This window comes from Sminthopsis crassicaudata, chromosome 2, assembly GCF_048593235.1.
Source record: "Sminthopsis crassicaudata isolate SCR6 chromosome 2, ASM4859323v1, whole genome shotgun sequence".
Taxonomy (NCBI): domain Eukaryota; kingdom Metazoa; phylum Chordata; class Mammalia; order Dasyuromorphia; family Dasyuridae; genus Sminthopsis; species Sminthopsis crassicaudata.
In genome coordinates, this window is record NC_133618.1 from 613696780 (window position 1) to 613721695 (window position 24916).

The 24916-nt window shown below is 34.8% G+C and overlaps 1 protein-coding gene across 3 annotated transcripts in view; it reads left to right on the top strand.

Moving 5' to 3' along the window:
* The window catches only part of PARG (poly(ADP-ribose) glycohydrolase), a 116771-nt gene extending 100361 nt beyond the window's left edge, over positions 1–16410 (top strand). For all 3 annotated transcript variants that reach the window (XM_074296085.1, XM_074296087.1, XM_074296088.1), the window contains 3 exons: positions 4814–4919; positions 12563–12691; positions 13445–16410. In XM_074296085.1, the coding sequence (XP_074152186.1) occupies positions 4814–4919; positions 12563–12691; positions 13445–13611 (402 nt within the window). In that variant the 3' untranslated portion in view covers positions 13612–16410. The remainder of the gene's footprint in view (positions 1–4813; positions 4920–12562; positions 12692–13444) is intronic.
* Positions 16411–24916: the final 8506 nt, after the last annotated feature.

Consider the following 24916-nt stretch of genomic DNA (forward strand, 5'->3'; position numbering starts at 1 on the left):
AAATCTATTATACTGAACCATGCTAAACTAGATGGTTACATTGTCTCCTCAATTCCACTGACTTAGCTCCTTGTTTCAAGTTCAGAGTTCTGGCCCATAATATACTTTTCCCCAGTTGATGGGCATCCATTCAGTTTCCAGTTCTTTGCCACTACAAAAAGGGCTGCCACAAACAGTCTTGCACATGTGGATCATTTCCCTTTACAATTTCCTTATGATACAGACCCAATAATGGCACTGCTGGGTCAAAGGGTATATATGCACAGTTTGATGGCCCCTTGGGCATGGTTCCAGATTGCTTTCCAAAGTAGTTGGATCATTTCACAACTCCACCAACAATGCATTAGTATCCTAGTTTTCCCGTATCCCCTTTAACATTTGTCATTATCTTTTCCTGTCATCTTAGTTAATCTGAGAAGTGTGAAGTGGTACTTCAGAGTTGTTTAAATTTGTATTTCTCTAATCAGTAGTTTTAGAGCATTTTTTTCATATGACCATATGACTTTAATTTCATCATCTGAAAATTGTTCATATCCTTTGACTATTTATCAATTAGGGAACGACTTATATTCTTATATATTTGACATGGTTCTTTATATATTTTAGAAATGAGGCTTTTATCAGAAACATTGGCTATACAATTTATTTCCCAACTTTGTACTTCCCTTTTAATCTTGTTGGTTTTCTTTGTGCAAAACCTTTTTAATTTAATGTAATCAAAGTTGTTCATTTTACATTCCATGATGTACTCTGGTTCTTCTTTGGTCATAAATTCCTCCCTTCTCCAAAGATCTGACAATTAAACTATCCCTTAATTTGCTTGTGGTATCTCCCTTTATGCCTAAGTGAATTATACCTCAGTTCTTTAGCCTTTTTATCCCTTACTTTCTATGCTGCATGCCTGCTTCTTTTTCTTAGGAACTTATTTCTATCTTTTTTCTATCTCTGATGTTTCCTTGCTTTACCTCTTACTTTCTTTTCCCCTTTCTGCCTCCTGAACTTTTCCCCCTTCTTATCTTTGTTTTTCTCCTCTTCTTCTTCTTCTTAGGGCTTCTGGTCCTGAGTTCAGTCCACGGTATGAAATTTTCTGACTGTTGATGCCGAAAATCCCTGATTCTGTTCCCTAATTCAGACTTTCCACTACTGCTGTGCTCAAATTATGTCTTACCTATGATTTTCCTCATGCTATTAAAATTCAAGTCTGCAGTGTGTACTTCAATGGAACTTTCCTCAAGTTATACCACTGAGTTCATCCTCCTGTGTGGCTAGAGGAGAAACAAAGTGTGTGGGCCTGGTCCTAAGAGGGCTTTCTCATTAACTTCTTCCTTTGCCACGGGAAGAAGTTAGTCACTACTCTATTTTCAGTTTCTCTTCTGTTTAGTCTTCATTTTTCACAGAGAAGAGGTGATTATTGTTACAGAGAAAAAGATTTATTGATCCTTCCTAAGTTTAGTGTGATTGAGGATTCAATGTCCATCTTGTGGTTTGGGTTATTTGAGCTGGAAGGAAATAGAGGCTTCAGCCAGTGGTTCTCATTTTGGCCATCTATGCCAGGAAAAAAAAAAAAGGCATAAAAAGGGCTATAAATCTAGATGTCTTCTTTTTTGGAGACCTTTTTTGTATTGGTACAGTCAGTTTACATTATCAGCTTGCTATTTATGTCTGATTACCCTGGTAGAAAGTAAGGATTCTATATGTAGTTGAATGTCTGGTTCATATTTGCAACTTTTAGCTGTTATAACTTAAGTTCTGTTCATGTAATATTCAGTCTTTGTAGATTGTTGTTCACATGGCACTACTTTTCTGTTACAACTTAAATATTTTCAGGAATATTTAGTGTTATAACTTTAGTATATATTTAATTATGCCTAAATAATCAAAGTTTTCTACATCCTTTTCATACTTGATTTCACACAATTATTTTTGAACAAAGATCAAGTAAGATATCCAGACTCATTCAGAAGCCATTAATGGCAGGGAAAGGCTAATTAAAAATTCTTTAAAATACTCTTCAAATATACATGAAAAGGAAACTGGAAAAAGTGAAGACTTTCTGTTCCTTATGTAGCTGTTACCTGACAAAACTGCTTATCTCTCTGTGGGAAAAATTTGCTATTCATCCTTATGGCATAATGGCAGGAGCTGTTATTTCTCAGCAACATGGTTAAAACATTGAGCTTTTCAATATTTGTGATCTGAGAGAGATTTTCTGAAGCCCCATACATCTGATGGAGCAGGTAATTTGTGGACGCTTGTGTAAGCTCTGTACTGCGAGCATTGAATAATAGTATCGTACCAAATTATAATTAATATCTGTCAGAATTTACAGCCTAGATGGGGGTGGAAGGAACTGGTTTATTAATCCACTCCAGACAATGTGTTAAATAAATTTTTATGCCTTTGCAAAAACTTCACTGAGTGATTTACTACTTTTCTATATGTGGATTTTGTAGAAGCATCTTTCTTTATCCTAGATTTTTCCCTGGGAGCATTTGTCACAGATCATTTTCTTTCCTTCATTTACTGTTGTACAGAAGCCTATATTTTAGGCTTTATTTGGCACTGGAGAAAACACAGAGTAGATTTACTTGACTGTAACATTAAGCTTTTTAATATTGTCTGATGATAGAAAATATTTGTGCTAGAAGGCAGAAAGTCCAACTATCCTGAGAATAAAGATGTGGAAATTGAAAATTCTCAGGCCCAATAGTTAATTCTTCTTCATTCTGCTAATTCAGTCAATGTTTAATAAGTATTTACAGGGTATATTATACTTTCCTATTGTTATTACATTGCCTTATAACATCAGAAAGTATCTTAGAGATAATTCTAGTTATGGAATACTATCCACATTAACATACCCCATAGATCATTATCAGCTCTTTCTCTCTCTGTGCCAGATTCAGGGAGTCCCAGGAAGTGGGAGTCAAATCCAGGATGTAACCAATAGGCATTTAATCTCATTGAACTTCAGTTTTTCACCTGTAAAATGGGAATAATAGTTATTTTTGTGCTATCTTAACTCATGAAGCTGTTTTGAGGAAAGTGGAAGTTCTTGTTGTTAATCAGAATTCTTAATAAACCAGTCATTGTGCATTTTAATAGTATTTTATTTTTCCCCCAATTACCTGTTAAAACAATTTTTGGCATTCATTTTTAAGATTTTGAGTTCCAAATTTTTCTTTCTTTTCTCCTCTCCTTTTCCAAAAATGCTAGGCATTTTGATAAAGGTTATGCATGTACTGTCATGTAAAACATATTTCCATATTCATCACAATTGTGAAAGAAAAAATATATCAAAAGAAAAAAGTTTAAAAAAAATGCTTTGATTTACAAACATTCAGAGCCCATTGGTTCTTTATCTGAATGTGGATAGTATTTTCCATCATGAGTCCTTTGTATTTGTCTTGGATTATTGTGTTGGTGAGAAGAGTTGAGTTATTTATAATTGATTATTCCACAATATTATTGATACTGTATCCATCATGAGTCCTTTGTATTTGTCTTGGATTATTGTGTTGGTGAGAAGAGTTGAGTTATTTATAATTGATTATTCCATAATATTATTGATACTGTGTACACTGTTTTCCTGGTTCTGGTCATTTTACTTTGAATCATTTTGTATAAGGCTTTTTGGTTTTTCTGAATTCTACCTATTCATCATTTTTTATTGTACAATAGTATTCCATTATAATCATAAACCACAACTTGTTTAGCCATTATCTAGTTGATGGACACCCTCTCAATTTCCAATACTTTGACACCACTTAAAGGGTTGCTGTAAATATATTTGTATATATAGGTCCTTTTTCCTTTTCTATGATCTCTTTGGTATACAGGCCCAATAAATAGTATTGCTGGATCAAAGAGTATGCCCAATTTGGTTCCTCTTTAAGTATTGTTCCACATTGCTCTACAGAATGGTTGGATCAGTTCATGACTCCACAACAGTGTATTAGTATTCCAGTTTTTCCACGTCCTCTTCACCATTTGTCATTTTCCCTTTTTTTCATATTAGTTAATTGGATAGGTATGAGGTACCTCAGAATTGTTTTAATTTGTATTTCTCCACTCAAAAGTGAGAAAGATTGTATGTTTCTTAAATACCATCTGCATATCTGGCTGGGTGCATAGCTCCTGTGGAGAGGTGTAGTAGTGAGCTCTCATAGGATTTCAAAGGGAAACAAGCATCTTTCTAATAAATAAAAGTAATTTATGTTGTTGTTCAGTTGTTTTTTACTCTTTGTGACCCCATTTGGGGTTTTCTTGGCAAAGATACTGAAATGGTTTAGTATTTCCTTCTCCAGCTCATTCATAGATGAGGCAAGTGAGGCAAGGTTGAGTGACTTGCTGAGGGTCAACATATCAAGTATATGAAGCTGTATTTGAAATTAAGAAAATGAATTTTCCTAACTTAAGGCTCAGCAATCTATCCATTGTACTACCCAGCTGCCCAAGTAATTTATAGATCTATCTTATTAGCTCTTGTAGTATGTGTAACTGGTAGAATTTACAAATCATTTCCACGTTTTGTTCTTTTCTAAGTATATAGTGGTTCAAGGATTTGCTTTGCTTTTCATGAAGGCAGTCAATGGCAAAAGCTGAAGTACAATTAAAGCTTCTCACTTTTAATCTTGTATTTTTAAATTCTTAGTCTATTTCAGTGAATATCTACTTTGAATTACATTTTTTTTTTACTTTCCTCAGAAAAAGAATAGGTAAAAAAAAAAACCCACATGCATGGCTTTTTTTTAAAGTATCATAACAAAAATACATCTGTTCACATGTTGATATATTTTTTGTTTTCCTATAGGCTTACTGTGGTTTTTTTCGACCTGGATTTTCTTCTGAGAATCTTTCAGCAGTGGCCACAGGAAACTGGGGATGTGGTGCCTTTGGGGGTGATGCTAGATTAAAAGGTGAGTGAAGAAAAAAGAAAAAAAAAATGATAGTTTTGTGTATGTTTTGATTGGGCCAGAAGTTAATTCATTCCCATAATACTCCTTTTTTTCTTTTTATTATGAATTTAGACATTATCAATAAGTACTTCAGTATACAAAGAACAAAAACAACATTTTGTGTGAAACTGAACTTGTGTTCTATAGTTTTTGTTTTTTTTTTTTAAATTTATGGTAACTTTAACACATAAATAACAAAATTTCTCTTTTGTGTCCTGTTTGAATTTTTGTTTCTCTTCTGAGTATTTTTAAATGCTTACTATTGGGGCTCTTTTTTCTCATTTTTTGTGTCTTCATTCACATTAATTTATCATATTAAACAAATTCAGAAGTAAATCTAGAAGTCTTTTCTTGTAACATACATATAATCTGGCATAGCAAGTCAATACATTGACTATGCATAAAAATATATTTCATTCTGTAACTAATGGGTCATCTTGTCAAGAATTGTGTGTATGGTATATTTATACTCAGCCTTTGATTAGAATCATACAGTCTCTTTTAAAGAAGATTGAATTATTGAGGGAGTCATGATATAGATGAGGCAATTGAATAAGAAAAAGTGACTTGCTCAAGATAGTACAGTAAGTCAGACTTTATATTAGAATTTAGTATTTGTACTCTTCTTCTGGTCTTCATTAAGATGAAAAATACCTTATTAAAACTTTTACAATGACTGAGAAAAGAAAAGTAAGCTGTTGAGTAGGAATATAGCATATGTACATGTGTAAATATTGAGTTTTGTACTTTAAAATAACCTTTTTAAAAATATAAAATGGGGACATAGTCTTTTGTGCAGAAGTAAATCTTTTTATTATATACTCCCCAGGGTACCCAGTTTTTTTGTCATACAGATAACATCCCATTAACCTGATTAGTCAGTCAACCATCAACAAACCAGAATGGTTCTTGAAGCAAAGATAAGTCCTTGGCGTTTTTTCCCCACGTCCTCCTCCCCATCCCCACCCTTTCCCCAATCAGCCACATCTTAGAATAGTTACACATTATCATTCACATTATTCTATATTAGAAACCCAGAATTCTGTATTTCTGATTCTTATGGCCATATTAAAAATAATCCAAATTTCAGTAGTCTCCTCATAATGTCGATCAAAGTCATTGTTGCTTAGACCAGGGTTTTTTAAACTTGTTCTATTCATAACCCATTTTTGCCCAAGAAATTTTTACGTGGTGCTAGGTACACAGGAATATAAAATAGGTATACAAGTCAAACATGTACTGATAATCACAATTTCACAATCCTCACATTCAATTTAAAGATTCCATATGGGGTCATAATGCACGTTTTAATGAGCTGGGGCTTAGAAGACTCAGTCATTCCTTTGGCACACTAAACTTTCTCTTCAGGCATTTCCTGAAGAGAAAACATTTCCATTTCCTTCTACTTTTCTGAGAATGCAAGAGATGGCTCTAAGCATCTGGATTGCATCATATGAAAGCAACATTACATTTGTTCTGATCCCTCAGACTTCAGAAGTTGGAGCATATATGGAAGTTGCACATTTAGACTTGATGTCTGAGTTACATCTTACCAGGTATAATGTAGAATGATTTTTTTGTTCAGGTTTGAGATGGACCAGCTCGATTTTTAAGACCAAGTTCTTTCTAAGTGTTAGGTTCTAAGATTCTGTAACAAAGTGTTGGATTATATAGATGGAAACCAAAGGGAGAAAGGACTCAAGTCCCTTTTAAAGTTATCTTTCATAGTTAAGCACCAGTGAAAGTATTTTAACTAGGCTATCTGTTAGGAAAAATCATTATAATGTGGACCGACTGCCAGGAAATAGGATTAGTGTCATTATTTAGTCATTTGTTATATTGATTGCAGTGAGATTTACCTATATCTATTTTGTCTACAAACTGGTTGAATGATCTGTGTATCCTGTAATCATTTTAGTCCTTAACTTGATCTTTCATCTCCAGATCCTGTGATCCTTGCAAGCATAATTGTATTTTGTATTAACTGATAATTTTTAAAGTTCAGCAATATTTCAAAAACCTAGTAATTTTGCTTATCTCAAAAATGTAATTCCTGATTTTCAGTCTATCTGATTCATTTTTTATTCTGAGTTTGTTTTAGGAAACCTATTTTCTACTCTGAGCTTATTGATTTTGTGACAGCCACCTTTTTTTCTGTTTCTCACTAAGTAAAATGGATGATCAAGTTTATGTCATCAATCCCAAAATCTAGTTCTTCCATAGGCCTGGCCCTATTTGATTGTCAGCTCAAGAAGTTTTATACATTGGCATAAGATCTCATTCTTAACTGCAGTTTTCCAGTGTATAGCCCTCAAAAGAATAAGCTAATACCTCAATTCAAAACTAAATTTTGTTACCATAATCACCTTTTAAGTCATATTGGAACTTTTTGACACATTCACTTCCTTAATCTTTTATATGTAGTGTTGTTCTGGTTTTTCCTTGAGAGTTATGGTGCTTTAACTGTCTTTTTCATGAAAGCTACCTATGGCAGTGCTAATTCCATGAATAGCACTGCCACAACATAGTTGTCTCACTAAAAGGTTTTTACATAATCTGGAAATTATGTCTTAACCTATGTTATTATAGGCCTTTTTAGAACTGCAAAGAAAAGCTCACAGCTAGAAATTGTTGAGGATGATTGATTTTTTTTCAAAGGATTCTGAAATAAATGATAAAAATTTCTTATTATAGGCTTTTGAACTGGAAAGGATCCTAGAGACCAGCTAGTCCAATATACAGATGAGAAACTGAGACTTTGAGTGATTAAGTGATGTGTCCAGTCACAAATGAGTCATAAATGACAGAGACCAGATTAAAATTTGGAGCCCTGAATCTAAATAGAAACTCTTTCCACTCTAGAGGATCCATATTTGTGTAAACTTTCCAAATATTGTCACATCTTTTGTCTATTTTATTCAAACAGAAAATATTTAAGTATTTTTGATTATCATACAAAGGTGGGGGAGAATGGGAAATAACTATAGTAGTAACAAGATTCTAATTATGTAGAATAGACCAAAACTGAGATGATATCCTAAGTAAGGCTTTGTAGAAGAGATATGATTTGAGCTGAGCATTGAGAATAGAAAGGAACGGGAGTTGTTTAAATGGTATTTGGAGTGGGGGAGGGAAGGACTCTATAAGTCAAAGCATGGTTATGGGAAATAAGCATCACATCACAGTGCTATTTGTCTGACCAAGGAAGTTGAGTTTAATTTTAAACTAAACTTTAGTTTATAGTAATGATGGGATACCCATGTTGCAATATCTTCTAGACAGTTGGAATTATATAGCCCGGTTTTTAGATGGGATCTGAGGGTCTAGATTTGAGAATAACCATCAGAGAGATGATATTTTTAATTGAAGTTGTAAGAGAAAATAATTTATAGATAAGTGAATGTACAAAGACAAGAATCCTGGAAAATTAAGGATTGATTGAGCTTTGAAATATACCTGAAAATAAATGATAGAATAAAAATGCAGTTTAAAAAAAAAAAAGGTAGGAAATTAAAGATAGCATAAGATCGTGGAACAGAGAAATTATTTTTATATATACATGTCTGTTACATATAAAAGATACAAATATATATTTGTGTGTTTATCTGTCTTTCTGCTTGTCAGTCTAACCCATCCATTTATATATTCGTCTACCTATTTGTCTGTCCAAATATTGTATTCACATCACTTCTGGAGGGGTCACAGAAGGTGAAATCTGAAAAAACACTAAATGAGACAGCTGTCTTTGGGAACTTTCAAGAGTCAGCTTTTTAAAAAAAACTTAGACTACAATCCTTGTAGCATGCATGTGTATCATTTAAGTAATCATACATTATAAGATTACTCTAGTGTATAGTAGAGTTCACTTCCTGTAACAATGACTACATATGATATTCCTGAAGCACAGTCTTGTTTTGGTCTTCCTGAATTCTTTCATTCTTTGAGTGCATTCATTTGAGTGGAGAAAAAATTGCCATGTGCACAACAGAACAAGAGAGTATTTAAAATATGAAACAATAATTTTCCATTTCCCTGTTATATATTATAAATACTACATGTGTTCAGAGCTATCTTTTTTGTAGTTGAATTATAGTTTCTAAATTTGTTTTTAAAAGAGACCAAGTTGTTTCTTAATTAGTCATGTATGCTTGTTTTGTGTTTTGTTTTGTTTTTAAATAATTCCTTTGGCAGTTAGACATTTTGAAGTCAGAATCTGGTGCTTTTATATGATTTCTTGGATTCGGGCCACACACCAAACCTTGTTATATTGTGGATCTATTCTCTTTGTCAAAAAGAGAGGCAAAATTTAAATGTTCTCCAGAGCTGTAGAAGTTTTTAGGTTTTTTAGGTATTGAAAATTTGAGGGACAGTATTATATTTTAAAGTGCCTTTTTAACCATCATTATTATTAAACTATTTCTGAAAATCTTATATAATTTTTATATATTTACTATTTTTATACATTCAGGGAAGGAAAATTATGGTTTTAAAGCTTGAAAATGACTGATGTGAGAATATGAATATTTGGAGTGTACCTATGTCAGTGTATTTATTATGTGTCAGTATTGTGTGTGTGTGTGTGTGTGTGTGTGTGTGTGTGTGTGTGTGTGTGTGTAAGTAAATTAAAAGTGTTTCTTTTATCATTATTCTTGTCATTTTCCCCTAAAATTAATTTAGCTCTAGCATTCCATTAGCTCAGTTCCTATTGACTGTAAAGATCCCCAGTGTGGAACTGTCCTGGAGTCTGTTCTGTGCTGTGGCCTCTGGTTCTGATATTAGGTCCTGACTCTGCCACTTCAGTCACACAGTCTCTTTGAACTTAACTTTGCTTATCTGTAAAAGATCTTAGTCTATGCCTCCTTTTTGCCTCTGTAAAGCAAGGAAGGCACTGGACTGACCTTAGCTGACATTCACATAGCCCCGTGTTCTGCCTGTCTCCTTTGGTCCTTATAGCTCCAGGACCTGTGGGCCAGCTTTATGTGAGAGGGCCTGCCTCTCTTCCTGACCAGAGAATGTCTGTGAGCTTGCTGGCCGATGACCCCCTGGAACTCAGAAGGGTCTATCTAGGCAGTGTGAAAGCTCACGGGACTGAGGGCTGAGAGGTCTGGGCTCGGTCATAGCCAGGTCATTCACGACCTGTGAGTGTGTGGCCTTGGAAAGTCATTTCTCTTCTTTCAGACTCTGTTTCCGAATATGTTTGGAAGGGGAGGGGGAGGGGGAGGGGGAGATGATTGAAAAATCTCTTTTAGCTCTAAATCTATGATCCCATAAAACTGAAAATTCAAAATTGTCTCTGGTTTGGAGAACTGGATCTGTAAAGGTCTTTTGTTTATTAATGACATATTTAGTCAGATTTTCACATTCCCACTAAAAGGTAATAAATAATATGTCATATTTTCAGACATTAGAGATTCATTAGCTTCAGTTTTGATATGCAAATTAGCTTACTTTGGCACCTTTAAAAATGGGTTTACTGGAGCTTTAATAGATAAGTTGGTTAAGTAGTTTTAATTAAAATATCATCTCTTTTGAGATAAATTACTCTTACACTTAAGAGATTAATGAATTCCAGTAGTGGCACCCAGCAAGTTGCAGTTCCTTGGGAAATGTTAATTGGTGAAATTTACCGTATCCTTTGATAGTCTTTAGAATTGTAATCATAATAAAATGTCAAAGGTTCCTTTCTTGACCTGATGTATATTGAATTATATATATTTTTAAAAACTTAAATTCAAAATAGGAAAAGAAAAAATTGCCATGTGTACAACAGAACATGAGAGTATTTAAAATATAAAACAATAATTTTCCATTTCCCTGTTATATATTATAAATAATACTACATGTGTTCAGAGCTATCTTTTTTGTAGTTGAATTATAGTTTCTAAATTTGTTTTTAAAAGATCTTTTTAATGATTACATGTTTATCATAGTTGTAATCCAGTTTTCTTTTTCCTTTCTTGAGGACAAAAACATGTTCATCTTGACAACATGTAATATAAACATGTTGAATGTTTTAAATTTCTTCAAGAATCAGTGATTTTATTGGAGTACATGCTTCCTGTATTGATACAATCAATCGTAACTGATGGTCTTAGTGAATTGCTGTAGTTGAAAAAGCTTATCCCCTTCCTATCAGTCTGGTGACAATGAAACTTCTTTGAAATTATCTAAGCAACTTCTTGTCTGGCTGGGACTCAATAGTCTTTCAGCAGCCAAGACTATGTTCTTAGTTTAGGAACCTAGAATCACCTCCATGTTACAATTAAAAAGTACTGGAAGAGGACTTTAGTGGAGGTTTTTAATTAGGCTTTTGAGTTAAATTTGAGTTTAACTTTATAAAGGATCTTGGGTATAGAAAACTTAACCGTAATGCAGAGTAAAGTAATTGAGACCAAGAAAATCACATTTGCAATCTTTATAAAATTAAATGAAAAGAACACTAAAGAAATTTGAAATCTGAGTAATGGAAAAACCAGTAAAGGTCCTAGAGAAGAGATAATGAACTATGTTTCCTCCTTCACAGAAGAAAAGTGGAAGACTATATGGTGGGGGGGGGGGGGGGAAGAAGGGCGGGGAGAATAGTCTAGATGTTGTCACACATGGTACTTTGTTGAATATTTTTTGATTAATTGATTTCTTTGGCACAAGAAGTAGTTTAATTTGGGGAGATAAGTGGAAAATACTTCTAATAGAAAAACAAGTCATCAGTAAATTGTTTTTTTAATTTTTAGGGAATAAATTACAAATTTAATGATTTACTTCTCTAACAAGCACATCAGTACCTCTTCACCAAAATCCTTTTTTTTTTTTTTTTTTTTTTTTCTTTTTGGTCAGTGAAAGGCCAGTGGCTAAGATTAAAGTAAAATAATAACTGTCTTTGAGAATGATTTAGGACAGCCTTTTGGATGTGTAACTGAAATGTTATTGTTTGTCCTTAATTCTTGAAGAAGACCATCAGGGAGGTTATGCCATGATAGCACAATACCTGCTACCCCTACTAATTATTTCCGTTTCACCTAAATTCATCTTAGGCCCCACATATTGCAAATATAGTTTAACAAAAACATTAGATTGTGAATCTAAAGTTAGGAGTTCAAACCTCCTTATATGCCCGAGAAAGTTACAAGAACTGCTAATTCTTGAATCCATGCCCTAAGACCCATGGCTTTCTTACTTTTAAAGGATAATAGTCATCCATTGGTCTTAGGAACCAAAAATTTTGGTGCAATTCCAAATAAAAGTAATTAATTATCTTTATTAATCTTTTATCTGTTGCTTTCTACTATGAAATACTCATAATAAGGAATGACAGCAGATACGTCCATAGCATTGAATGTTTACAAGATTATTTATATGTATTATCTTGATTTTCCTAACATTCCTAGGAGGTAGGTACATTTTTATAGTGAAGTAACTCTCACCATTTTACAGATAAAAAACTGAGGCTTAGTTTAAATCTCAGGTGATTTGCACAGTAAGGCTTTAATCTAAGCTACTGTGGTTTACTAGCTGTAACATAACTGGTTTTTAAAAGTTAAGAGGTATATTGATATATATTGTTAAAATATAGAGTTGTGATTGGTATGATTTTCTCTTTGCTTAAGCCTTAATACAAATACTGGCTGCAGCTGCAGTGGAACGAGATGTGGCTTATTTCACTTTTGGAGATTCAGAATTGATGAGAGACATCTATAACATGCACACCTTCCTTACTGAAAGGGGACAGACAGTTGGTAAGTACTCAGTAATTTTGTCTCTCTGTTTAGAAGAGGGATTTGTTTAAAACCACGGGAGAGTATCATGAAGAGAAATTTATTTGAGAAAGGGAGACAGAGTAGATGAGAAACTTCTGGTCTGAAGGTTTCTTTGCAATGTTTTAGTTGACCAATGTGACTTTTTGTCTATGTCCTTGATATATTGAATAAACATAGTATGGCTAATTTTGTTAAAAATCCCTGAATATGATGGAACTATTCATTCCCTCATTCACAAGAAAGAAGCAGATTAGCCAGGTTTAGAAAGATAGCTATTAACTGTGTCATGATTATTGAGTGTAGCATGCTCATTGTTTATGGGCAGTTGGGTGTCATTCTCCCCTCCACTCCCCAACTTAACTCAGAGTTTCCAACATTATTCAGAAGCTGAATGATTAGGTAATGGTCAGTCATTCAATCATTAAGCACTTATTAAGTGCCTACCATGTGCCAGGCAGTCTGGGTTACTCCTTTTATTATCTAGCTATCACTCAAGGAAAGGGCTCTGGATGCATGCTTATGAACCTGTACACTTAAAGACAAATGAATTTTTGAAACATTTTATGTAAGATTGTTCTTCAGGCCTGCATGTGAAAAAAAAACTTCTTAGAACCAAATTGTAGGATATGATCTTCATAAAACTGGAATGGGGGCCAAGGGAATTTTTTTAAGTTTTACCTGTACATTATTATCTTTATTTTATGTTAAATAGTCTGATTCTTTATTTTCTAGGGCAAATTTATAAGCTGCTGCTCCGATATTACCATGAAGAATGCAAAAGCTGTTCCAGCTCAGGACCTGATGTTAAGCTTTATCCTTTCATTTACAATATCATTGACTCCTATGCAGAAACCACCGACCACAATGGGAAAAGGACCAGTTTACGTGGATTGGAATGAATGGGACTCCTCAGTCAGCATGGAGCTTTTGTTTCCCCACTTCCCTATCCTTCCAATATGCTGTTTGAATTGCTGGGTGTAATATAGGGACTGGCTTAACTTAACAGAATTGTGTATATAATCTTGCATTTATTATCCAGTATGCTATCTCGTTTTGGAGAGATGGAATTTTTCAGGTTCATTTAAACCATCTCTATCCTGATTTAGAGTCAGTGTTGCTAAGTATAATTTTATTTTTGTTTTTTCTTATTCATCAGCATATTTCAGTCCATATTCTGTAGGCTCCATAGTCCATCAGATTTCTTATTGAAAAACTGTAAAAGGTTTTTCTTAATACTTCACTTTTCTTTTTTGATTCCTATAAATCACACAAAATGCCTCTACAGCTAAGTGAGTACTAGTGAGAGTCCTGGATATTCTATTTAAAAGCCCTATAATTTTTTTTTTTTTTTTTTGACTATGCTCACAAATAATCCTTTCTCCTCCATCTCAAATTCAAGGATTATGTGTCTACATTATTTAAGTTTTTGATTTACACATACACACATTTATATACAGATATAGATACACATATACATTTCCATACATGCGGTAGCACAGTATAAAAATGTCCTGAATTAAATGTCTTCAATATAAAAATAATTATGGTTTTTAAAAATTTTGCTGGTGAAGTACCGCTTATATCAACTTGTCTATCCTTTTTTCTTAAAACACATTTTACTTTATCATATTTTTGAAATCCTGCAAAGATGGAGGAAAATATAAGGGAAGGGAAGAGGTCTGTGTGAAATAAAATACAGATTTAAAAGCATTGCAGCTTAAAAAAAAAATAGGATCAATATATGTGGGCAATGGTGAAAGAGGAAGTGTGTATAGCAAAAAATTAAGAACTGGAACTTGAAGCTAATTTATTGTTATTGAAATCATTCTGACATTTTGGGGGATTTTAAGAGATTTTCAATGGAATTTCATTTAAAAGTTATTCTTTCTCTTATAGCTGCATTTTCTTTGTATACCAGTTTAGACTCCAGTATATTTAATTTGTGCCCATAAGAGATAAATGAAACTGAAGTGACAGAAAATTATTAGGCTCGGGCCTTATCAGGGACTCTTTATCTTCTGTTCTCTTAATTACAGTTAGATGGACATACAACTGGAAAGCCCCTGTGAACATACCCTTCAAGAAATTAGAGAGAAGGATTATATTAATGATTTGTTATATCATGAACAATTTAAACAGAAAAATATGTGACCAGATTTCCAAGACAGTTCTAGAATAACCAGACTATCAAAAGTTTGGTTTGTGTTCGATTAGTAGGAAATATTATCCAGGTCAAGTTCTGTTGGGAGCACTTATGGACCCCAAGTATGAGAACTGGCAAGGACTTCAGTTGCAATTTAGTTAATAACACTCACTTTAGAGAAAAAGACATAGAGGGCATATGCTTTACTGAAAATCACTTAGCAAATTAGTGGCAGAGCTCTGGTCAGACCTTGGATGTACTGATCTCAGTCTGGGACTCTCCATTCTTTGACTGCTTCTTTAGGACTGCCTGGATCCTGTTTCTAATAGAATTGAACTGATATTGTACAAATGCTTTCCCTTGTTAGGTACCTCAGGCAATTCTCTAAGACTATAACATTTACAGATAAGTTCCTAATCTGTATCACTTTAGGTGATTTTCATAGTAGGAGTTTCCCATGCTAATGAAATCACAAATGTGGACCAAAAATATTGTTAAAAATAGTTGGCTATTAGCCAAGGCTTGAATTTATTTTTGTTTACATACTTCACATAATAGCTCAACTAATTTTTGAGTGATAATGTAAATTCATTTTAACCAGTCCTCATATAGTTTCACATCCTTACAATAATATCATTAGATTCTTTACTGGGGCTGCTCTGGGTCCTATTCCCTGACTGAGCTGTTCTTTGTCTACTTTCCCCAAACTTCTGCCCCTTTGTGATCTTTCACCTTGAGGAGTATTTTCATGGAGCCAATTAACATTAGCTGTCAGTACAATGACATTTTGCATTTGTTGGTACACATATGATTGGCAGTAGCTTTTATCACAACAGCCAAAGATACTATTCATTTTCATGTAACCTAGCCAAAGGCTTGAAATTTACTTTTTTTTTCTTTTTTTCTTGTTACTAATATCTTTCACCTTTCCTTCCAACCCACTTAAAACTTTGGCAAAATAGTCATAGTTAAATTTTATGTTCTTATTTCCACTCTAGTATTGAATAAATTGTTGTTCTTCAAATCAGTTCAAAGTATACTGTAGAAATGCATAAACCCAGGTGAAGATAACCAGAGATAATGGTCTTCCAAGCTAATGGCCCTTATTCTCGTTTCTTGGTGCTGAACTAGGAAAATAAGTAGTTTCATCTCTTCTTTCCAAGCTAGTTTCTTTTAAAAAAAAAAAAAATGTAACAAGCATCCATTTAGATGGCATAACATTGAAAAAAATGATCATTTCTGTGTGGGGAAAAAGGTGGAGATAGAAGTCATCATTAGATGATCAATTTCCTCCTTAATGGCCTATGAGTTATTCAGACCAGATTGAGACTACTGAGAACTTTGTTATTCTTCATCCAGAAAGTACCTGAGCTAATAATGTTTTTTCCACTGGAGTATTCAATAATCAGAGGAAGGAAAATTGCTATCTCTACTGTGAGATATTTATTGTCTTTTTATCTACTTGAACTAAAGCTAATGGTTTTCATTGTCATTTAATGGTGTTTATTCTTTTTTTTTCTGTATAAATGAGAATAAAGAGGTGTCTTTATAACCATTCAGAATTTTTTTCAATGTATCATATGCATATTTCTGAGAAATTTCTCAGGCGTTGGTAGAGAGAGAAGGAAAGTTAAATTTAAATCAAAACTTGACTATCATGTAATTCATACCCTAATCTTTCTTTAAAGAGCAACAGGGCAGAAAAGCAAATGATATTCACATTCTTTACTAAGTGCCTGGCAATGATCATTACTCATGATTGAGCATGTATAGGATTGGTTCTGACATCTTCCAAGTAGATAGCTCTGACGCTTCTTTGAGATGATGATGGCAGCACAGATATGTAAGATTAGTGTTTTGAAAAAGAGCTTTAACAGGAATTCTCTCTGACCCATACACTTCTCACCAATGTTACTTTTTAGGGGGGGGAATTAACATGCACTTAATTCCCATCTGCTTTTCCCCTCTTCTCTAGCAGTCTCTCTAGCCTCATGTTAGGGGTGTGTTGGAGCCAGTTCTTTTTTCATTGTGGGCATTTACACCTTGGAAATCAGCAAATGCTACAAATCAGAGTCTTGTTGATTATTTAGACTTAGAAAGCAAACAATGCAGGTTAAACTTCAAAATATGACACGAATACATCCCCTCCACCCACCCCAAGAGCTGGTTGTTAACATTTGTCAGCATGTGTACTATCAGCCATCTCTAGTCTTTGTGGTAAAACAAGGATATCCTAAAGGCAGTTTTGCAATTTAAGGATTGGAATTTTGTCCCATATAAAAACTGATATATCTTTCACTTAAGTGGAAGGGAAAAGCTTTAGGATGAAAGGCAGGAATTTAAACTAGTAGTCAATCTTAAATAAGCCTATATTAAGCACCTATTATGTGCTAGGCACTGTTATAATAAAATTAATTATTTTGTGTTGTGCTCTAATTGTCACAGGACACAATAGAATTAATAGCTAAAATTTCCCCCCAATTTTTGACATCATCTATTTTAATACCAGAGTTTTCTTGGATCTCTCAACAATTCTGTTATCTGTCAAGCCACAAGAAAAGTTTACCAAATAGTAACAATTAAATCTATGTGTATCAATTTGACAAATGATTTGGTTTTCTTGATAATTTCTTCTAAATTCCTGCTTAATGCATCATAATCATTTTTATTTAGAGAATGGGAGGTGTCTGTATGCTAATGTTTACATGATTTTTATAGGAAGACAATAAAGACATTCTGATCATACTGTTACTACTACTTTGTTTCTTGATTAAAGTTGAAGGAGGGTGCTTTGGGTATGGGGGGGGTCAGAATAAATCTCAGAATATAAGTTTGTATGGGTTTATCATCTCAAATGTTATGTAAGAATATTTGGCTTGATTGCTATGAAAAAACATTAAAAGGAAAAAGAATTACCTGTCAGAGGGACTAAAAAGGGGGGAGAGGGGTCAGTTTGAATCAAAGCTTTTCAATCTTAGGTCTGCTTCCTGAATTGGAAAAGTGTCATTCAACTTGCCATCATTTTTCTGAGAGATTGCTTCACTAACTGATTTTCCTGGTTTCGTTCTAATGTAGTCCTAGAAGAGGCTTTGAGAGAAAAGGGATTTAAAAGAAAAAAAAAATGTACAGTTAAGATACATTTCTCTGTTTACAACTGGAGGGGAGACATAGTTAGGAATTATTGTCCCTTCTTTGAGTCCTTAGACTAGGGTTTATAAGAATCAGATGTCTCATGTTCTGGTATGTATTGAAACATTTGTGTAAAATAATTGATTTGCTTCTGATACCTGGAAAATTACTTTTGCTTGGTCCTTGAATGTGTCTAAGACATATTAATGGTAATTTTCCTCGTCTTCAGGGCCCTCAGCTATGGGAATATTCCAAGGTAACTTGTGGAACCTATTTCCCAGTGTTTGAGTGATGAATCATTGGACATTGTCTGATTTCTCCACCTTAAGAATCATACCTCTTTCTTCTCTCTCTCCTCCCCATTTTCTGTCCCTTTACCAGGGAGCCAGACCTAACAAGGGACCAAAGATGGTTTGCCAAACTCCTTCCACTTTTCCTGCTTGGAAGAAGATAAATCAGTTCTGAACTGAGGCCCAAAATATGGCTATGACTACTAAGAAGAGTGTAACAATTTATTACCCTAAAATTCAACTTTATATCCTCCCTACACATCTATAATCAGTTGTCCAATCTTAATGTTTCCATCTCCACACTCTCTGCCAATCCTAGTTCATGAAGCTTTCATCACATCTCACCTGAACAATAACTGTTTAAATAGCCTCTTTTTTGACCTCCAGGCTTCTCTTTAATTGATCATCCAAAGTGATTTCCTCCAAGTGCAAGTTTGATCATGTCAGTAAACTCCACTGGATCCTTTTACCTCTAGGACTAAAAACTAACTAAAGGACTAAGTGGAATTGAGCGCCATAGTCTGATCCCAGCTAGCCATTCTGGCTTTAGTACACATTAGTTTTGTCACTCCCTATATTCACTTAAATTAATTTTAATGTTCCTCATAGAAGATACCCTATTTTCCATCCCCAGATTTATAGAGCACTCCTTTGAAGCATTGGGTACTTGTGTCCTTAATCCCAGGGTTTGCCACATTCAACTATTTAATCTTCATTTTCTTTCTGCTTGCTAGGTCCTTCCTTGCCACTTACAAATATTGCTTATTCCCTTTAAATTGCCATCTCTGGGGCAACTAGGTGGCACTCTGGATAGAGCATTGGCCCTGGCATCAGGAGAACCTGAGTTCAAATCTGGCTTCAGACACTTAGCACTTATTAGCTGTGTGATCCTGAACAAGTCACTTATTCCCAGAAAACAAACAAAAAAAACTTCTGCCATCTCTCTTTTCCTTTATTTCCTTCACAAAGTCCTAGAAAAAGCTGGGTTCTCCTTCACCTCATTCATCTTTCAACCCCCTGCTATCAGACTTCTGATTGAACCATTCAATTAAAATTGCTGGCTTCCCATGTTGCCAGCAATTAATTGATTATTGCATCCAATAGTCTTTTCTGAGTCCTCATTTTTTTTAATCTTTTTATTTTTCAAAACATGTACAATTCTTCAATGTTAGCCCTTGCAAAACCTTGTGTTCCAATTTTCCTCCCCTTCCCCCACACTCTTCCCCTAGATGGCAAGTAGTCCAATATATGTTAAATCTAATGTATGTATACATATTTATACAATTATTGTGCTGCACAAGAAAAAATCTAATCAAACCAGTTAAAAAAAAAAAACGAAAGCAAACAACATGAAATAGTGAGAATGTTATGTTGTGATCTATACTCAGTTGCCACGGTGTTCTCTCTCTCTCTCTCTCTCTCTCTCTCTCTCTCTCTCTCTCTCTCTCTCTCTCTCTCTCTCTCTCTCGTAGATGGCTCTCTTCATCACTGAACAATTGGAACTGGTATCCGTCATCTCATTGTTGAAGAGAGCCACATCCATCAGAATTGATCTTTGTATAATCTCTTTGTTGCCATGAATAATGATCTCCTGGTCCTGCTCATTTCACTCAGCATCAGTTATGTAAGTCTCTCCAGGCCTTTCTGAAATCATCCTGTTGGTCATTTCTTACAGAACAATAATATTCCATAACATTCATATACCACAATTTATTCAGCCAATCTCCACTTATGGGCATCCACTCAGTTTCCAGTTTCTTGCCACTACCAAAAGGGCTGCCACAACTGAGTGTTGACCACTCTGGGCATCAGACAGTATTGACTAGTACTTGCCTGACTAATATCTCTCAGATTTTTGTAACTATTCTGTGAGAATTCCCTATGTATGTGACTCTTGCTTGGTCACTTCTTTTCATCATCTCCAAAAAGTTCAATCCAAATGGGCTCTTGAGTTGATTCTCACTTCAGTTCTGCATCAACAACTGCATGCTGGACATCAGCTGGTTGTCCCACTCAAACTCAGCATGCCCAAAATAAAAGTCTTCTCCCACTAAATTTACCCTTTCGCAAGTCTTTCATCTCTATCCATAACATCACTTCTAAATCATTTAGACTCACAACTAGGAGTCATTCTCGACTCTTCTTTCTCCCTCACATTGTATATCCGATCAATCATCAAGCCTTCATAGGATCATAAATGTAGACTTGGAAGGCCCCTTAGGAGCCATTTACTCTGACTCCCACATTTTACAGATGGGAAAACTGAAGTCCAAGAAAGTTTTTGTTTGTCCTTCATTCTGAAAGAGCACCGTGACACCAGGAGGGGATGCCATGACATGCTAGTGAATTGGATTTAAAGTGGGAGAGGGCTGTTCGAGGTCCAGTGGCCAAATTAGAAATGGCCCTAGCTGCAGTGGGAGACCTTGGCCTTTTTAAACAAAGGTCTTTAACAGGTCTCAGTCTTAGTTTAACCCTAAGTAAGAAAGGAGACAAAAATAACTACATTTAGGGGGTGGGATTTGAATCAAAGTGCTCTTTCATGTTGCCTCCCATTTGTTGTTGATTTTACCTTTTTTGTATCCCTTCTCTATCTTATCAGACCCTTATCATTTCTTATCTTTACTATTTCAATAGCTCCCTAATTAGTCTTTCTCTATTTAGTCTCTCTCTACTTCTAACCATCTTTCATGCTAGTAACAAGAGGATTTTCTAAGGCACCGCTTGCTATTTCCATTCTCAAGAAATTCCATGTCTGACTTTTGCCTCATGGAAAAGGAAAAACAAAACAAAACAAAACAAAACTCTTCTGTTTAGTATCTTAGTATCCTTTTATAATGTGGCTCTAACCAGTATCTACAGAATGATTTCACAATGCATTATACCTTTAGCCAAATTGTCCACTTGCTTTTGTTCCCTGTATACAATATTCCATATTCCCACTTATGCGCTTTTGCTCAGACTGTGTCCCATGTCTAGAATGCTTTCCTTTTCCTCTCCACATCTTTTGGAATCCTTCACTTTCCTAAATATTCATCCCAAGTGTCATCTTTTACAAGAAGCTTTTCATGATTCTCCCATTTCCTACTACCTTCTTCTAACCACTTTGTATTTATTTTGTGTACATCATACTTACATACATACATTCATACATGTGTATATATTTATATGCAAATGGTTATCGTCTAGCAAAATGTAAACTCCATGAAGGCAGATGCTTTGATTTTAGGTTTTTCATATGCCTCATAGACCTAGCACAATGACTGGCAATTAGCAGGTTTATTAATTATTATTATTATTTGTTTATTAATCAATAAACCTTTATTGAATTGAACTCCTGACTTTTACTCTTTCCACATGCCCAGGTTCTCTGATTCCCTTTGTTATCATTTGAGCAAATCCTAATATTATGAATTTGTAATGCAAAAGAAAACCACTTTTTCTTTCCCTCCCCAAGTTTTGATTGATAGAATAATTGTGCAGAATTTATCTTAGCGAACTTTAGTGGCTTTAGCTTCCTGCTTTGCATATTCAGTGTTTGAGTAATACCTAAGAAGCCTTCTTCCTCTCCAGCTCAGCCCATATCAAAAGAGTCGTTAACAGCTGCTACCCAGGGACAGCTCCAGAGGCAGCTGGATGAGATCAGTGGAAGGCAGGCTGGTGGCCTCCTTGCATCGCAGTGACCTTTGTTGAAGAATGAAATGTTATGGCTCAGAGACTACAGTAGTCAATATAATAAGAGCTCACCCTTTCATTCATTTTTCATTAAGAGTGCTGCCTGGGACCAGTTCTTCCACTGAAAACTAAAATTGGCAAATGACACAGCTGCTATCTTAAGTGAGGAGAGAACCGCAGAGAAGAAGTCTCTGGGGAAAGCAGAAAGCATAACAATTAATCTTAGGTTAAGAGCCCTTGGGAGAAACAGGTGATTTTGAGATTCTTCTAGGGGTCTTGGGTACATAAGCTTTCAGTCAGCAGGTGCCTGAAGGGAGACAGTGGAAAAATCAGCCAGTAAGAATTTATAGAGTATCTGCTTTGTACAGCCACTTTCTACACAGATGAGATGAGCCTCTTTAGCCCAACTTGGAGACATAAAGACTTGGTTTCAAGCCCAAGATCTGTAGCAAACAGACTGTATGACCTCAGTAAGTCTCAGGGTCCCTAGGCAACTCCTACCACAACTTGCTGGGCCATTGTCAGTCTGAATTGTAAAAGTTCTCTATAGCAATGAAAATCATAAGTCCTGTCCAAGAGCAAAGCAGTTGTGCTTAGCATTAGTATTAAGGTACTGTCAAAAAACATGCAAATACAAGACAAGGCTCCTGCCCTTAGGAAACTTGATAGAAAAGCTTGCCCTGACACATGAAACTGTGCTGAATGTAGATGATATTCTGTAAGCATTCAGAGGGGGAGAGAGGTCAGCAAATACCACAGTGGTCAGGAAGAAAACAATATGGAGAAGAAGGAATTAAAAGGAGTCTTGAAAATGGAGAGGATGGAGCAGGTGATTGGTACAGTGGATGGAGCACCAGCCATTGAGTCAGGAAAACCCGAGTTCAAATACAGCTGCAGACACTCAGTATCTGTGATCCTGGCCAAGTCAACTTAACTTTTAGTTGTGGGGCCCTCCTCCCCAAAATGGAGGAAAATGGTTGGATAGGTTGAGGAAAAGGCCTTTGTGATGAGTAGGAATATGAAAATAACACCAACTTGACCAAAACTGTAAATGCACAAAAAGTTAGAGAACCTGAGTTTCAATTCCAGCTCTATTAGCTGAGGGACCTTGGGCTAAGCCCTCTGTATCTCAGTTTTCACATGAGAGTTTTTGGTCTGGGTGACCAAAAGGAAAGTCCCTTTTGGCTCCAAGTCTATGATTTTGTGTTAGGAAGTAAGTAGAAATTAGATCTGATTATTAATACAAAAAACTAAGAAGGAGCAGAGAGTTAATAGTAACCTCCTCTTAGAATTTGCCATGGTGATATGCTGTTTTCCAACCTTCTTTTATATAAAAACCTTGGATATACTCAAAAATGACAAAAAGATTTCATAGATTCCAAAATATTCATTCAAATAAGCACACTCAGTAACAAAGAGGATATTGATTTGAGAATAGATGAACAAATTGTGGTATAAAAATGCAATGGAATAGCATAGCATCATTAAGAAACTACAAATATGTGAAAATCAGAAAAACAGGAAAATTTCATGGAACTAATGCAATGAAATAAATAGAACTGGAAAGTCACTATAAACAGTGACTATAATGTATATGAAAAGAATCCTGAAATAAAGCCAAAAGCCAAACAATTTGTACTCTTAATGATCCATTGGCCCCCAAAGAAGAAATGAGAAAATGCAGCTCAACTTTGTGTTTATAAATTCAAGCGACAATTTTAGTCAGTCCGATATTTTGACATATCTTTCTATTACTATAAATTAAATCTTCTCTCTCTCTCTCTCTCTCTCTCTCTCTCTCTCTCTCTCTCTCTCTCTCTCTCTCTCTCTCTCTCTCTCTCTCTCTCTCTCTCTCTCTCTCTCTCTCTCTCTCTCTCTCTTGCTGAGGCAATTGGGTTTAAGTGACTTGCCCAGGGTCACACATCTAGAAAGTATTAAATGTCTGAGATCATATTTGAACTCAGGACCTCCTGACTTCAGGGCTGCTGTTCTATCAGGGCACCATCTAGCTGCCCCTAAATCTTTTCTTTTAACCTTTCACATTTGTCTTATAACCACAACTAACCTACAAGGTCCCTTGAGGATGAGTGCCAAGTCCAGTATTTGTTTATATTCCCTGCAAAACCTTATCATTGCTTTCTTGCACATAATTTAGTAAATATTTTGATCTGATAATACTGATGTTATGAAAACTTAAATATTCTATGGCATACACCTACATAAATTTGATTTCTACAAAATGATACAATTTGCAATTCTATTAAGTATAGGATGGATCAACAAGCATTTTAAAGCACCCATTTAATATATGTCTTGCTTCAGACTCCATGGCACCTGAGAGACAATCTAGATTTTAAGAAAGCAGATTTCAAAGGGTTGAAAGGAAAGGTTGGTTTGGATACCTAGGAAACATAGGAAATGCTCTAGAATTAATTTTGAAGACATGAAAGAATACAGTGCTTATGAGGGGGAAATGGGAGTTTAATATTGGAGTCAAAGGAAGACACAAGTTCATGAGTGGCTTCAGACACTTACTAGCTTTATGACAATAGGAAAGCCACTTAACCTTTCTCACCCTTAGTTTCCTTATTTGTAAAAGTGTGATAATAGCACCTACTTTACAGATACACTGCTCAAATGAGCTAACATACAAGAAGCACTTTTCAAACTATATACATTGCTATTGCTGCCATTATTAATCTACCCACAAGCTTATTTTAAGAATATACAGAAAATGTAAGTAAGGGCAAGTAATAGAATGACTATACGAGTATAGAATGGTCCTGTAAAAATAGTTCCAGGAGTTCTAAAGCTCACTGTAAAGTGATTCTTAAGATCTAAAGATCTAAGGCTGTTGAAGAGAATAAAGGAAGAAAAAAAAATAGGAGGGTTTAAAGCTCTATTGTGAGAAAAAGGAAGATTAAAGAAGGGATAGTACTTTTGGTTGGGATGGTTAGGGATTATGATAAT